Below are 16,465 nucleotides of genomic sequence, written 5' to 3'. Positions count from 1 at the left end.
GTCAAAAATTTTAAAGCTGTTAAAATTCTAAAACAAAAAAGTTGAACTTCATATGTCTATTTATTTATAAAGCGAACTAGTGAGTGCCGGTGGCCGGTGAAAGACTTTGTCAGTCTTTACCTTCATTCTTTCATGGAGCAACCAGTCGGCGCCGACCATTTTCCGTTTCGTTGCAGCATATCCAAAGTAATCAACGATCTGCAGTATTCACTATAATATTATATAATTTCAACTTATAAATTTTTAAATTTACAAAATTTTATATAAAATTTCTACACCTTTATCTACGTTACAATCACAATATAATTAGATATACGTATGAGAAAGGAAAAATTCACGTACAACTACAGCATAGTGATTGTTTTTTTCTTCTCATTCTCTATAAATATTTTACAATTATTTTTGTTTTCAAGCCAATATTAACAAGTATTTCTCCATCTTTAAATATATACTATTTAGTTTTTCTCGCATATTTTTTAAAATTATATTTGACAGAGCAGATAAAAATATGAATGAGTATAATATCTTTCACATTTATTTTATTCTTTTTCTTTGATGGTACATATAATTTATTCTTAAAATATAATTTTAATATAATCATACAAAAATGGAGTATTACCTCCCTTCTAATTAAACATGTGAATGACTCGTATACATGTACAAATATTATGTGTACTTAGTGTGTCAGAATTTTGAAATCGAATCCGACCCGAATTTATATCAGTGTAATCATTAAAAATGAAATTAAAGACATAAAATTTATATAACATGTAAATTAGGTTATTCACATATAAAATAAGATACTTAAGTTAAAGATAGAAATTGAGTACATAGAAATAGAATAGGTTATTCGTATTTGTTATTTAATATAAAATATGATATATAAATTATATTACAAATATTATTATTATTATTTTATACCTTCATTTAGTGACCTGTACGAAACCAAATCCTGCTCTTCGCGTTACCGAATTTTGTACCCTGTCATTTTGTATTATTTATACGGTCTTTCTAATGTGTGGCCGCCACACATTAGTTAGTAACTCCAATAAAAATAGGTTCTTTTTATTGGTGAAATTAATGTGAATGCAGTACCATTAACATTTATTATTCAACCATCAATAAAAAGAGTCCTGAGAGTTAGTGATGTGAACTTGTTCACGCCGTAGAAAATCCCTAATTTCTATACTAATATTGCTTTTCCTTCGATTAATTTCGTTTGCAAATGACACCCGGCCGCAACACAGACATAATATACACATACTCCTATGTTATTACATTAATTGTCTGTGTGGGCCCGTACTTAGGCTGCTGTTAGTGATAAACACGCCTGGCAACTCATCATCATTCTCCTCTTACCTTTTTCTAATTTTTTCCTTCTATTCTCTTTTCTTCTCCACCATCTTTCCCTATTTTCTCTTCATTTTTCAACACATTTTTTTTTAAATCTCTACCACTTTATTTTCATTTTGTGTGCTTATCTCGATCTGTTTCATCACTTCCAGGTACTAATTCTTCCAGTTTTATATTAATCCGTAGCTGCTTAGTTGAATCATTTGATTTTTAATTTTTTTAAAATTATTTGTTTGAGAACTGATTAATTATTGCTGATTATGTATTTTTAATCATGATACATAATTGTTGAGATTCGGTGTTTATTTATTGAGTAGGTGCTGCATTCTGTGCATTTGGTTTGTTGAATTGCCTGATTTAGACTGGAGTTTAGTTTTTTTGTAACGGATCCGTGGGAATTTTCGAGGAAGTGAGGATGTATTATGTGGCATTGCGTTATGTGTTCGAATTATTTGTAGTGTTTGTGTATGTGATCCGTGTCTTATTTTAGTGTATGGTTGAGTATTTGTAAGTGTTTTGCCTACTACAATTGTGTCCTTTGTAATGCCTAAGCACAGTTGCTTACTGAAAATGAAACAGACGTAGTTGTTCGCGCACAAGACGTGCAGAAGATGATCTGACACTGTCTTATGTGTTCCGTAATTTAGGTATGGATTTGTAAATGCAGTGAATAAATGTAGAATATTGTACATAATTAAGTTATCAGGTGACATTACAATTTGGATACCATTACATGACCTGTTACCTAGTCTTTAGTTGCTTATTTATAAGTGTTAGCCTAATTTGGTGCAGCATTTATAGTATGATAGTTGTGGCTATAAATTTCAATCAAAGTAGTTGGGGCAAAATATATTAAGTTGCTGTATTCTACTTTTAGCTGCAGCTGTAGGAATATAGAAGATGATTGGACACTGTCTTGTGTGCTTTGTATGTGATTACCAAATTTGTAAATGCATATGTATGCGTAAGTGGAGAAAGTGTACAATATTAAATTAGCTCTTGAGCTTAATGCTAGAAAAGCTTTTCTGACTTTATCAAGCTTACGAGTAAACTTTATATAGAAATTATCGAATATTGATTTTGTAGATAAAATAAATCATTTGTAAACGTGTTTTGTTCATTTTGGATGTTATTTTTAATGATGTGGCATCTCTAATTAGGAACTGTAGTTGCGAGAGGATATAACATGATATTGTCGTGACACAGATTATTTGAACTGATATAAGTTTACTAGCTTGGGTACCAACACCTGTGAACACTAAATGATTATATTTAATCAAGTATTCAGGTAGGAGAGACAGTTTTTAAGAACGGGCTGAAGTTATATACAAGCTAGTTTTGAATCGGTGGAGCCAATTAGCGTTTAAATTGTGTATCCAGTTATGTGTCTCGGATCTAATTCAGTTTGGTAGACTGAATAGTCTTCCCACTTTGGTTAGCTGATCATCACTGTCATAGATGTTGGTAGCATGTATTCACTTGATATTCATTATTTTGTACATATTGTTAAACAATCATTCATTATTATTATTTTATTATGTTACATCATTATCCACTATATTTTTAGCGTGACATTTAGGATTCGTTGTTAGTAACTCTTTTTGTGCTCTGCTTCTGATTACATGGTTCAGGTGGTAAATAACTGTGTCAATAGATTTGATTGCCAAAAGGAGAACTAGAAAACAGTAATGGCGGTTTCCATGAGAGATTTGGATTCAGCATTTCAAGGATCTGGTCAGAAGGCGTATCCTTTGGTTTAAAATGCTTTTCCTTGCATCTTCATTTATGGGCATCTATGTCTCCATTGTGCTACATTTGCATAAAAATTTCCTCTAACAGGTATCACAAAGTTTCAGCATTGCTTTATATAAGGATAGGCTGGTCTTCGTTTTAGCGAGCCGAAAATTGCTCTTAGTACAAATGCAGCCTTATTTCTGTTGTTGTGCCGGTTCATGAATTTGGTCTATAACTTTATGTTTTTCTATAAGGGACCTTTTTCTCTGCTATCCTTGATAAAATGTAGTGGGATGGAGATATGGCGCATTGAGAATCTTCGCCCGGTACCAGTGTCAAAATCTTTACATGGAAAGTTTTTTACCGGGGATTCATATGTGATTTTAAAGGTAATTGTTTCGATAAGGACATGATGGTTTTTTATCTCTCTGTGATTATATGACTATGGATTTCTTACTTAAATAGATAGCTCCAGGAAAATGAATATATTTGATAAACTATTTCATCAACTATCATGGCATATCCATGTCATTCGCTTTGAGCTCTATAAAACGTCTACCATTTTTTTGCGTTCTACTTATCACTCTTATGGGAATATAATGGTGTAACACCTTATTCAATTCAATTATTATGAGCTTGATCCTGCATTCTACTAATTGCAGACAACTGCGTTGAAAAGTGGTGCCCTGCGTAATGATATTCATTATTGGCTAGGTAAAGACTGTAGTCAAGTAAGTTCATCCATGGCTTTCACATCTTCTAATCATAAACTTATAGTCCTTAACTTTGAAGCTAAAACACTGTTGTATATAGGATGAAGCTGGAACTGCAGCAATAAAGACCGTTGAACTGGATGCAGTTCTTGGAGGACGCGCTGTTCAATATCGGGAAGTGCAAGGCCATGAAACTGAGAAATTCCTTTCTTATTTTAAACCATGTATTATACCTCAAGAAGGTGGAGTTGCATCTGGATTTAAACATGTTGAAGCTGAAGAGTATAAAACTCGTTTATATGTGTGCAGAGGCAAGCATGTTGTTCAAGTGAAAGAGGCAAGTTTGATACTGCTTAAGTGACCAGGGTGTCGTGATTTCTGTTCTGATGCTAATTTTGAGCCCGCCTTAATTTTATTTCCAGGTTACTTTTGCTCGATCCTCGCTCAATCATGACGACATCTTTATACTTGATACGGAGTCTAAGATTTTTCAGTTTAATGGTTCCAACTCATCTATACAAGAGAGAGCTAAAGCATTGGAAGTAGTTCAGTACATTAAAGATACTTATCATGATGGAAAATGTGACATAGCTGCCATTGGTAAGTGGATAATCACTCTAGTAAGAGACACTAGCTAAATAAAGTTCTGCATTATAAGTAAATTCCTTTTAATCATGTGCAGAGGATGGGAAACTAATGGCTGATGCTGAAACGGGAGAATTCTGGGGTTTATTTGGTGGTTTTGCTCCATTGCCAAGAAAAACGGCCACTGAAGATGCTAATAATATTGCTGATGTTCCTACAAGACTTTTTGGGTACTTTATCCTCCCCTCTGGTTCTATTTCTTGCTTGTTTCCTAATCTGCATTGAATTCCGATATATCTAACTTTCTTATAGATCTATTTGTTGTGTAGTAAATGTCCTTCATTTTTACTCTCAACTTTGTATGACTTCTAGTTCTAGGAGGATATGATTATTTGCATTTTATAATTCGAATACAGTATACAGAAGAAAGCAAGAGTTAGTATACATTGAGTGATATACTTGTTCACAATTATTTGTTTGTTCTTTAAGTGTTATGAAGGGGCAGCATGAACCTGTTGATGTGAATTCCTTAAAGAGAGAGCTGCTCGACACTTATAAATGTTATTTATTGGATTGTGGGTCAGAAGTCTTTGTGTGGATGGGAAGAAATACTTCCCTTGATGAGCGAAAAAGTGCAAGTGCAGCTGCAGAGGTACTACCTTTTTCTGCTCGTTTACTTTAGCTTCTTAAGTTCACTTATGCAAATCTCACTATCTAATTATTGCATTAATTGCAATTTTTAGGAGTTACTGCGCACCGTTCCTCGGTCAAAAACTCATATAATTCGTATAATGGAGGGATTTGAGACAGTTATGTTCAGATCAAAATTTGATTCTTGGCCACAATCAACAGAGGTTACAGTATCCGAGGATGGTAGAGGCAAGGTTGCTGGTGAGCATGCATTCCAGTATTGTTTCTCTTGCCTAGGATCTTAGAATCACAATAGATGATGTATTATCTTCCTAATTTAATTTGTTTGCAATCTGATTATTGGGATTCTGATAGTGTCATGTTCTGTCTTGATCTTAATTTAGCACTTCTGAAACGCCAAGGGCTGAATGTGAAAGGCCTGCTGAAAGCTACTCCTGCAAAAGAAGAGCCTCAACCTTATATTGACTGCACAGGAAACTTACAGGTATTGGCAAAAAAGATAGTAAATCTGCTAAAACAGAATGATTGCTAAATAAATCATTAGAGTAGAACTAAAGGCAGTAGAATAAGTTACTGCGTAAATGCTACCAGACATGTAAATGCAATTAAACTTTTAGACACATTTATATGTAATGTATAGTCATTTGACTCATTTTTTCAGATATTCTCGGTCGTATCTTTTGCTTCTTTGAATTACACTTCAATCCTTGCATTCTGTCTTTTTGCACTTGTCCTTACTTTCTCATTTTTGCAATTTTTTGTTTAAATTTCCCCTTCCTTTCTAACAAGGTGCATCGAAACAGTTTCTTTGTGGTTCATTACCAATTACATTAACACTATTATTAAACAGGTTTGGCGTGTGGATGGTGATGCGAAGACTCCACTTACAGATTCTAATCTGTCAAAATTTTACAGTGGAGATTGCTATATCTTTCAGTACACATATCCAGGGGAATCAGGAGAGGAATACCTTGTAGGGACATGGTTTGGAAATCAAAGCGTCGAGGTGATAGATGTTTATGCATTGAACTATACGTAGATATTACGCATCTGTCTAAAATCCAAATGTAATAGAACAAGAAACTGATATATTCTCGAACAAGTGGAAAAGATAGAGCAGTTAAAAGAAAAAAGTAAAGAGAACATAAAGAATAAAGTAAAGAATGTAGCTTAAGTTTCATACTCCCAAGAATAAATAGTGAGAAAGACAGATCATTTTTACTAAATAAACAGTGTATGTAAACCTAATATGCTCATCAGCTAGTGTACCTCCAAATTCAAAACACTTATGTAAAAATCAGTGTTATCAGCAAAGAAAAGCTACAATACTGTAACACTGCATTGTAATGACTTGGTAGTAAATAGAATTTCCAACAATTTTTAGCTCTCCCTCATTCTTGATTATTCAGTTTTTATTTTGGAATACAAGTGAGCCGTCACATTTTTTTATATTATATATAGTTCACCTATAAGATTGTATGCACTTGCAGCTCTCCTTTTCTCCCGAGTCCTGACCTATCCCCAAGACTAACTACTAAATAGGCGTTGCTATAAAAAGTACTCCTAATATATATATATAATATATATTTATATATAATATATTTATATATTAATAATGTGGAATTAGCGTTGATGATTGATGTTTGGCTACATAATCAATTCTTTTTGCTAAGTAAGCTATAGAATCTTTTTGTTAAAACTTGTCATGAAAGATTTGTAAATGTAGTTAATACGCTGATTTGAACTTCTTACACATTAAAAGAAGACAAAAGTCAAATTTCTTTTTCTTTTTTTATCTTTTTTGTCAATTTGAATATCATATAATCTACAAGTATACCTATATGCCTTGTAAATTTGCTGACACTACAGGAAGATAGAAATTCAGCAACTTCACAAGCTAGCCAGATGGTTGAGTCACTAAAGTTTTTGCCTGTCCAGGTAATCTATGTTTTTGTTACACATTTTCTTGTGTGGAAGTCATTAATGAGTTTTATTTGTAAGTCATTAGTAATTTATTTTCAATTGTTTTCATATGGTCTTCTAGACGCGCATATGTGAGGGAAATGAATCTATCCAGTTCTTTTCAATTTTTCAGACCTTTCTTGTTTTTAAGGTATGAAAGACTGTGGATGCCGAAGGAAACTGTACCAGAGTTTATTCCTTAGTATTCGCTTGTTTCCTTGACCGCAAATCCATATTCTCTATTTTGTCAGGGTGGTTTTAGCAATAAATACAAGATGTATGTAGCTGATAAGGAACTTCCAGATGTTACTTACTCAGAGGATGGGCTTGCTCTATTTCGGGTGCAGGGAACTGGACCGGAAAACATGCAAGCAATTCAAGTCGAAGCTGTTAGTCTCCCTTTCTTTTATTTTTCTTGTTTTCCCCTGGAAAAAGATTTTATATTTGATTTTCCTATGCCTGTATTTGGTCTTTGTTGAGAAATAAAATGGTGATATATTTTTGACAAATTATGTATCATGTAGCAATTCAGACTGTGTGATACAGGGAAGAACTTAAATATAAGCAATAATGGAATGATATTGATAAAAACAAGTAACAAGATCAAACTAGGGTTACCCAACAAGTAATAAGAGAAGAATTATATTGATGAAAACTGTAGAACTTGTAGGGATTACTGGACCACCTTGATTTGAATTTTTTATTTTTTCAATACTAGATTATATATAAAAAATGTTAAAAATAAATCCTTTGGTAGCTGAGTGTTCTGAGTGTTCCCTTAAGCTAAAAGTAAATGTTTTACCCTTCCAGGTAACCTGGTTAAGTTACTTCTAGCCCCAATACTCATAAATAAAGGGTAAGCAGGTTACCCTTCCAGGTAACCTGCTTACAGTAGGGAATTATTATTGCCAAACCTTCTTATCATCCTATTCTTTTTTTAACAATATCTCTCATATTAACCTGAATAAATTTGATCATCCACTTAATTGAATCAGGTTGCATCTTCTTTAAATTCTTCCTATTGCTACATATTACAAAATGGATCCTCTGTGTTTACATGGTTTGGCAACCTTACAACCTCAGAGGACCAGGAACTTGTTGAGAGGCTGCTGGATCTGATCAAGGTTAGAAATTATATAGTTTTTATTTTTAATTTGGTCATAGACTAGTATCCTTGTAAGATCTTTTCTTCCCAAGACCTGGTTTTGGTTATTCTTTCTTGCATATGTATTACAGTAATAGTAAGATTAAACATGATAAGAAGTCTATCTGAAAAAACATATTCTACGAGTAAGAATATAAGTTTTTGTACAAGACATCCAACTTAATAGAATCTTGATAGACATTAAGTAGCACCAGATAATTATTAGGATAGCCTGCAGTCCAGTTTTATTACTAGGGTTGCATTCACCTATCTTCAGTCCAGTACCTTTGCAGATTGGCAATATGTCTTTAAGAGGACAACTCTTTGTCCAAAAAAAATTCTGCCTAAACAATTATTTGTTGTGCAGCCAAATATGCAGTCCAGATTACAAAAGGAAGGCTCAGAATCTGAGCAATTTTGGGATTTGTTGGGCGGAAAATCTGAGTACCCCAGTCAGAAGGTCGTCAGGAATGTTGAAAGTGATCCTCATTTATTCTCGTGTTCGTTCTCAAATGGTTAGAGGAACTATCTCTATATATTACAACATTTTACTCTTCATATTCTGCTGCAGTCCCACTCACGCTTGTATAAATATTATTTTGTTTTCTTTGTTGTCCAATGTTTCCTTCTGGACTTGCTTGCTGGTCTTAAGATTTGAAGGTGCGTTTTTCTCTTACATCTATTCTTTGTTATCAACATGTGCCTATATGTTACCTGGTCCCTATGCTTACTAACATGTTTTTCTAGTCTAATACAGATGTCGTTATGGGAACTGTAATAATGAATTGGTTCTGTCCTTAATTGAGTCATAAAGTAAAGAAAGGGATTGAATGAAAACATATGATTTTGTGTTAAGACCAACGTAAATGATATGCAAGTATTGTCATGGTATCTGAGTCTGATATAACACATGCTAGTTCCTAATCCTCAATAAAGATAAATGTGCTGGTTTTGTATTCACAGAGGCCGTCTTGTTATTCAGGTGTTATTTGGTCCTGCTTTTTACATTGACATTCTTGTTAACATCTATATTTTAACTACATGGATTATAAGAGGATTGCAAAATTTGCGTAAAGCTTATCATAATTATTTCCATATGCAAAGTAAGATAAGAAAAAATGGTGATAATACCGGAAAAGAAAAGATTGTATTTTAATTGCAAACTAATTTCTCTGTATTATAGGTAATATTGGAAACATATGCAATCTGACTATAAATATTGAACCTTTGACCGATATATCTATCTATGTATGCAGGTGACAGAGATTCACAACTTTGACCAGGATGATTTGATGACTGAAGATATTTACATCCTGGATTGTCACTCTGATATTTTTGTCTGGGTGGGGCAACAGGTCAACTCCAAATATAGAAAGGATGCTCTAATTATTGGAGAGGTATGACTTAAGTTTAATCTGATTCCTTCCCAATTAAAGTTTATCTCCTCATTCATTAAGGCGCTTTATAAATTCCAAACCTCTTGAGCTATAAACCCACCTAAAAAGATTCAAGACTTAAGAATCTCTATGGCTCTGTCTATTTTGTAATACGTGTCAAAATCGTGATCCATAGCAGTCGCTTCTGATCCTTATATACTGAAAACTTGCAAAAGATGTTATTTATCACACTGCAGCTTCCTCTTGGTCGTTGCAGATAGAATATAGGATACTTGAACCATGAGTGTTAAATTTCTTAGGGTCAAGTTTAACTGTCATGAAAGAAAGAGAAAAGGAAGACTTTCTTTATGTTTTTATATTAATGGGAAAAAGAATTATTGCTTTGTAAGAAACATATTCATAATACTCACACTTCAGTACTTCACACATGTGCAACTAGAAGTGTTGATATAATACATACAGTATAAATAGATAGAAAAGCAAACAAAACACATTCCGAAAAGGCTATACAGAGCAAGGCGGTCAAGCTAACTTAAGTCCCAAAATATATATTAATATAATATCTGTAAAAATTAGTGTGATGAGTTCTATTGGGAAAATTTATTTATGTAGAGAATTGGAGAAAATGAGGTGAAGTACTTCCTGCAATCCTGAATTGCTATCCTCTTTTTTATTTTTCACACTTTCTTACTATCTTAATCCACCCTCAAGTTAATAGGGAAACAGTTATTTCTAGAAACTGAAATACTGTTGCTACCTCTTTTTTAATTTATGTTAACGATAATTGCCACAGAAATTTCTTGCACACGACTTTCTTCTAGAAAAATTATCCCGTCAAGTGCCAATATATATCGTAACAGAGGGGAGTGAACCAACATTCTTCACACGTTTCTTTACATGGGACTCTACAAAATCTGCAGTAAGTTATACTTTATTGTTACACATTTTACTATTTCAGCATATAATTACATATACAAATTTATTATTTGTTTGATGTTATCACACGGTTTCAGATGCATGGAAGCTCCTTTCAGAGAAAACTTGCTATAATTAAAAATGGAGGGACTCCAGTTATGGATGTAAGTCCTTGTTAGTTCTTTCACTAGTATTAATATGAGTATATCAGTGTATTCAACAATATGTGCCTACTCCAGTTTATGTAACTGAAATATCTCTCCCACTTTCCTATGTCGTCGGAAACTGTGCCTGTCACTTATTTTACGAATTTAGTGTTGACATGTTCAGTTACATCTCTATATAACATAAATTCCGAGCAACATTTTTTCAGTTTTTGTTAAAGAGCGTTTGTTATGGCACTTATTTTTCATACAAGTCTTTGGAAAGAAGTATTTTGCTTTTATAGTTCCCCTAAATAATCAATTTGATACAGACATTTGTGTTAAAAGTATGCTGGATGTATAGGAATGTAGTTGTAGTTTAGAACAACCATTCAGATAGCTTGTGATCAGATAAAAAATATCAACCTTCACATAAGTCTGGTTTGTTTTAAAATTCTAGCAGCAATATATTCTTTTTTTTTTTTGCCAGCAAAGGGAAGAAGTTTTATTAACTCAAATCATTACATATATTCTACTTATCAATAAAAGAAGAATTTATCATCCAAGCCAAAAATCTAGTATATCCTGCTACTAAAGCAGGTGTTGTTTGGGAACCATAAGATGTAAGAAACCTTACCTCTGCACTCATAGGAGTAGAGTGACTGGTTCCAAATACACTCTCTACCCACTAGGGCTGTAATTCGAGTTGGGCGGCTCGCGAGATCGCCCGGATGGAACTTGTTTAAGTGAGCTCGACTCGACTCATAGAATTACGCCAGGCTCGAAACTTAGCTCGCTCGTCCCGAATTACAGCCCTACTACTCACCATACCACGTCCCCCTTTACTCTCGACCCCCATGACAGGATCTGTCACCCGAGGTCATGTTTAACCTCAGATGCTAATCCAACGTCCTCCCCCTCTTCCATACCCCCAGAACCACTATGCTCTTCACCGGTCCTCACCAGAGCTGACGTCTGTCTCCTACGGATGTGACCAGACCAGACCCACAACCTGCCCACCCTTACTTATCTAGAAAACTGTAGGTGCAAGACCCAGCTGACCAATTCCGTGCGGAAGATGTCAAGAACCTTCCCTCACTTTCTGCAAATTAGCTGCAATACCCAACCAACCAATCCTGTGAGGAAGATATCATGAGGATCTTTCCATCATGGTGCGACCACATGTGCATTGCAATATGCTCTTTTCGCCTTCATCAACTAAAAAAACAGATCTATGGACAAACTAAAATAAATAGTAACTTTTAATTAGAACTAGCTTAAATCCCGTGAGTGATGCACGGGTTCATTAATATTGAAATAATTTTAAAATTTTGTTTATTCAATCATATAATAATTTTAATATATTTATATAAATATATAATAATTATAAATTTATATAAAAATAATAAAAGAATTAGGAAGAAGACGTGGTCAGAGTTTAGTAAGATAAGTTTTGGTCGTAGTTTAGCGGGATAAGGAGTCTATATCTAGTAGTTTAGTAATTTAATAGTTTAACGTGTATATAACACTATTTATTTTTATTTTTAAAAATTAAAATAGGGGATAACCGTTGAACCAAAATATACCTCATTCCAGTTATTATATTATAGTATAGATTATTATATTATAGTATAGATTAGGAGTTGTAGATATTACTATTTCTCTGTAACTTGTCTTTGGAGTAAGGTTGCTATAAATTCTTTTGTTTTTTTGAATAATTGGGCTTGTATGCCTTACAAATTAGTATCTGTTTTAATAAATCTTGGCATGAGCTGAGTCGAACCCAAGACCTGGAACGACAAGAAATAAGCCTTTACCACTTGAGCTATCTCATTGCCCTCAAATTCAAGGAAACCAATACAGCATATTGCTTCTGCTTATAGCTCTCTTTTATTGTAATCAAGAATGTCATAATCAGCTGAGCTGCATAATTCCTCTAAGAAATACCTGACCTGGTGTAAAAATATAAATTGCCAAAAAATTCCATCGAAAGCAAAATCAAAGTGGTGCTTTAGCAACATGTCCATTAATAGAACAAAGCCAAATTAACAGGGAAACAACTCTCCAGCTGTAGATATCCTTGCAGGACTGCAGAAACTAAAGCTTGTTGATTTCATTGTTTTGTCATTGTAGCAGAATTTCTTTACATAAATTGTTGCTGATTTTTTTTCTATATATTATATTTGATTGTAAAGGCCCGAAACCATCAATACGGATAACTAAATACACTGGTTTGCGACATGCCTAGACCATAAAATCACAATTCTTAGGTTTCCTGAGTTAAATATTGGTGCTTACTATTTATCATTCCCTATTTCAATTCCCTTGGGCATTACTCTCCACAGGACGAGGAGTAATTTTGTGCATGCTAAGAGCTTTATCTTGGCTGTTAAGTAATACACCCATAAATAGTGAACCATATGCCATAATAATGTTGGACTTCTCATTTTGACCGTTTCTTTACCGTAGCAAATGTCTGGTCCTAGACGATTTAATGATATTAATGATGTGCTTCTTGGACTCATTCTGCTACTCTTTTAGCATTTTTGTTTATATGTGTGTTGCATGTAGAAACCCAAGAGGAGAACACCTGTATCATATGGAGGAAGATCTGCTGCGTTGCCAGAAAAAACGCAACGTTCCAGAAGTGTGACATTCAGCCCCGAGCGAGTCCGTGTCCGGGGAAGATCCCCTGCCTTCAATGCACTAGCGGCTGCTTTTGAAAATCCTAATGCGAGGAACCTGTCAACTCCTCCCCCTGTTGTAAAGAAGCTTTACCCGAAATCTGGAAGCCCCGATTCGGCAAAATCAACTCCCAGATCATCAACTATTTCAGCATTGACCTCGAGTTTTGATAAACCAGCACGGGAAACTTTAATTCCCCGCACTGTTAAAGGTATGAACTGATCAAGTATCTTAAATCAGTCTTGTATTATGACATGTAAATTTGAAGTGTTATCCTCCAATCCTTGGTGAAGTGAGCCCTACGGCACCCATCCCAAAACCAGAGACAGATAGCAAGGAAAAGGTGATGAGTAGCAGAATAGAATCTCTAACAATACAGGAGGATGTGAAAGAAGGTGAGGCTGATGATGAGGAAGGTGTGACAACATACCCCTACGAACGTCTCACTATATCATCAACGGATCCTGTTAAAGACATTGATGTGACCAAAAGAGAGGTATCTCTTTCAATAACATTACTTTGCAAAGATTTACTGTATATTTCTTAGATAAATTTTACTAAAGTTAGATCTCTGCTGTACACAGACTTACCTCTCGTCACAGGAGTTCAGAGAGAAATTTGGAATGCCAAAGTCTACCTTCTATAAGTTGCCAAAATGGAAACAGAATAAGCTAAAAATGGCGCTTCAACTGTTCTAAATTTTGTGACTACATTTCATTGTTTATGTCAGCTTCTTGCAGCTTAGATAGTGAGTGCGTAAATTATTTTTTGAAATAGGTAAGCCCCTCACACTAGGAACTTCCTCAAATTGTTCTCTAATCTTTGCTTCCTTTCTGAACCTGCATTTCAATCTTAATGTTATTTTTTATATTTTCTTTTCTAGGCAGGGGGGGTTGTTTCCCACAAGGGACATCATCAGTGCATTTTTAGCTGCTTCTGCTCCCAAGCAGGAAAATTGGATATGGCTCCAGTTTTCATCATATTGTTGGTCTGTTTTTTCTTACTTATTTTTACATTTTTCATATCAGTAGTCACATGGGCAGTATATTTTTTATGGTCCCTGGTGCAGTGTGAGCTTAATTTTTTCAATTTTGCTCCATTTTTTTCTATATTTTTTATTTTTTAGTCATTGGAAATGGCTACTGAAGTTTGCGGAAACCTTTTTTGTAGAATTATAGTGTGAGGGTGAAGGTGTGCATAGCAGTGTAAATCCATAAATTAATATCAATTTTTTGTATTGTTGTTGACTTAATAAAGTGTGATTTGTTTATTTTTATCTTTTTTAGGCGTCACCACCTCTCTTGTTATTTTGTCTTAAAATTTTGGTCCATGGTTTATTATGGACCGCTGCTAGTGTGTAGGGACATTTGTTGATGTGTCTTATTTCCTTGGACATGAGCAACGGGGTGTAATTGAGCCGAGCCGAGCTGAATTCGGCTTGAGCTCGATTTATATTGTTCGGGTTTGAGGTTGAGCTTGAGCTCTAGCTCAAACCCGACCGAGCCTTAACTTTCAAGCTCGAAACTCGGCTCGTAAAAAGTTCGATAAATTCGAGTTTGGCTCGATTCGATTTTACCAAATGTTGACAGAAATTTGAAATATGATCGGTTCGACTCGAGTTCGATTCGATTAAATATATAAAATATAAATAAAAAATTATATAATTATATAAAAATATATATTTATATTAAAAAATTTAATACAATAAAAGCTTGATAAGACTCGTGGAATTTACGAGCCTGGTAATTTGTAACTAGAGCTTGGCTCGGTAAAGAATTAGAATAGCTCAAACTCGGCTCAATTATTACTAATTCGAATACTTTACGAGTTAAGCTCGAGTAGCTCACGAACACGTTGACTCTCATGGGTGTGACACATGCATCACCTGTGTCCGCGTTCCCGAAAAGTTTGATGAGAAAGAAGTGAGTGCGGCCTGTTTTTGCCTCTAGGTATTTTGTTGTATTTTCTCGATTCGATTATATGAAAACTACAATCTTATATAGTGCTATTTTTAACAAATGTTTACGAAACATGGATTATCACACAAAATTCAAAATGAGAAGAGGTATTTTCTGGCAGGACAAAAAATTAGAAGGTTCATGACATGCAATTAGCCCTTAATCACTTCTTATTTGTCATGTTTACACGCAGTTAAATGTGAATCCCGTATTTTGGTTTCCTCCTTTCCAAATTGGAGTAAGAGCAATTTAAATTTGTACACGTTATTTATGATGTAAAAAGGATTTTTCATATTTTGTGAAGGTTTTAGTTTTCTAAATTTACCTATTTTTAAATCTCAAAAATTTGTTGAAACCAATCTTATTTTAAAACAAATATCAAAGTATGAAAACAAACTTAGTATACTCTTAACGATTTGAGATATTCATTCCTGTCCAAAACTAAATCTAAAAATCTATTGATCAAGCTAATCTTATTTTAAGACAAAGATCAAAGTATGAAAGGTACACTCCGACTCCAGCTATTCAATTACTCTTTTTTAAATAGTATTAGCTTAAAACCCGTGTCATGCAGAGATGCACAATTATTTTTAATATTATATAATCTTTTAAACAAAAATATTTTGAATTGAATTTTTTAAATTTGTTCATTAATTTTTTATATTTATACCTTTTTAAATGATATGACTTCGTGTTAATTATATTAATACACGTACATGTTCATAGTTTTTTAAAAATATTATTATAGAAATTTTATGGTTTTTTGAGAATAAAAATACAATATTTTTATTATGTTGGAACTTTAACAAAAATATTATTTTTCAGAGGTTATTAATTAATCAATAAACTATAAAAGATATTTGAAAAAGACAATAGTACTGATTGAACGATATAGTTTTATTAATCATTTTATGTGTGTTAAAAATAATAATTATTATGTTTAGTTAAAAGTTAATTTTTGGTTCATATTAATAGGATACGAATTATGCTTAATCTGATATTAATTAAATTTATCCCAGTTTACTTTATTTTATTTTCGTCTGAGCCCCATAACTACGACCAAATTCAACTAATTAAATTTAATTTACTTTTAAATTTTTATGTCTGGATCAATAAGATAATTTTGTTTTAGCCCGAATAATTAATATATATGATTTTATTTTAGTTAACTGAATTATATTTTAATTATCTTGGATAACTAATATATATGATTTCGTTTATCCTA

At 33.4% G+C, this 16,465-nt stretch overlaps 1 protein-coding gene across 2 annotated transcripts; it reads left to right on the top strand.

The window, feature by feature from the left end:
- The first annotated feature begins 1,347 nt into the window (after window positions 1-1,347).
- Window positions 1,348-14,574, top strand: LOC141689723 (villin-4-like). 2 transcript variants are annotated; one of them, XM_074494081.1, is made up of 24 exons: window positions 1,348-1,505; window positions 2,985-3,097; window positions 3,377-3,476; window positions 3,750-3,818; window positions 3,901-4,137; window positions 4,223-4,400; window positions 4,483-4,615; window positions 4,875-5,037; window positions 5,129-5,276; window positions 5,420-5,520; window positions 5,887-6,042; window positions 6,906-6,974; window positions 7,081-7,149; window positions 7,250-7,387; window positions 7,994-8,122; window positions 8,510-8,657; window positions 8,795-8,802; window positions 9,399-9,539; window positions 10,333-10,458; window positions 10,553-10,618; window positions 13,169-13,493; window positions 13,576-13,778; window positions 13,867-14,059; window positions 14,166-14,574. In XM_074494081.1, the coding sequence occupies exons 2-23, from the start codon at window positions 3,042-3,044 to the stop codon at window positions 13,978-13,980; spliced, it is 2,877 nt and encodes a 958-aa protein (XP_074350182.1). In that variant the 5' UTR covers window positions 1,348-1,505; window positions 2,985-3,041; the 3' UTR covers window positions 13,981-14,059; window positions 14,166-14,574. The 2 variants fall into 2 exon arrangements, with proteins under 2 accessions (XP_074350182.1, XP_074350183.1); XM_074494082.1 differs by lacking the exon at window positions 1,348-1,505 and adding an exon at window positions 1,978-2,000.
- The last annotated feature ends 1,891 nt before the right edge of the window (window positions 14,575-16,465 follow it).

Source organism: Apium graveolens, chromosome 10 (genome assembly GCF_009905375.1).
Source record: "Apium graveolens cultivar Ventura chromosome 10, ASM990537v1, whole genome shotgun sequence".
Taxonomy (NCBI): Eukaryota; Viridiplantae; Streptophyta; class Magnoliopsida; order Apiales; family Apiaceae; genus Apium; species Apium graveolens.
This window is presented reverse-complemented; position numbering and strand designations above follow the sequence as displayed.

Excerpts from the sequence above, each read along its gene's own strand:
- LOC141689723 (XM_074494081.1), top strand. The coding sequence starts at position 3,042 with ATGGCGGTTTCCATGAGAGATTTGGATTCAGCATTTCAAGGATCTGGT. Across the intron at positions 3,819-3,900 it reads TAGGTAAAGACTGTAGTCAA|GATGAAGCTGGAACTGCAGC; the intron begins GTAAGTTCATCC and ends TGTTGTATATAG. Across the intron at positions 5,277-5,419 it reads TGGTAGAGGCAAGGTTGCTG|CACTTCTGAAACGCCAAGGG; the intron begins GTGAGCATGCAT and ends ATCTTAATTTAG.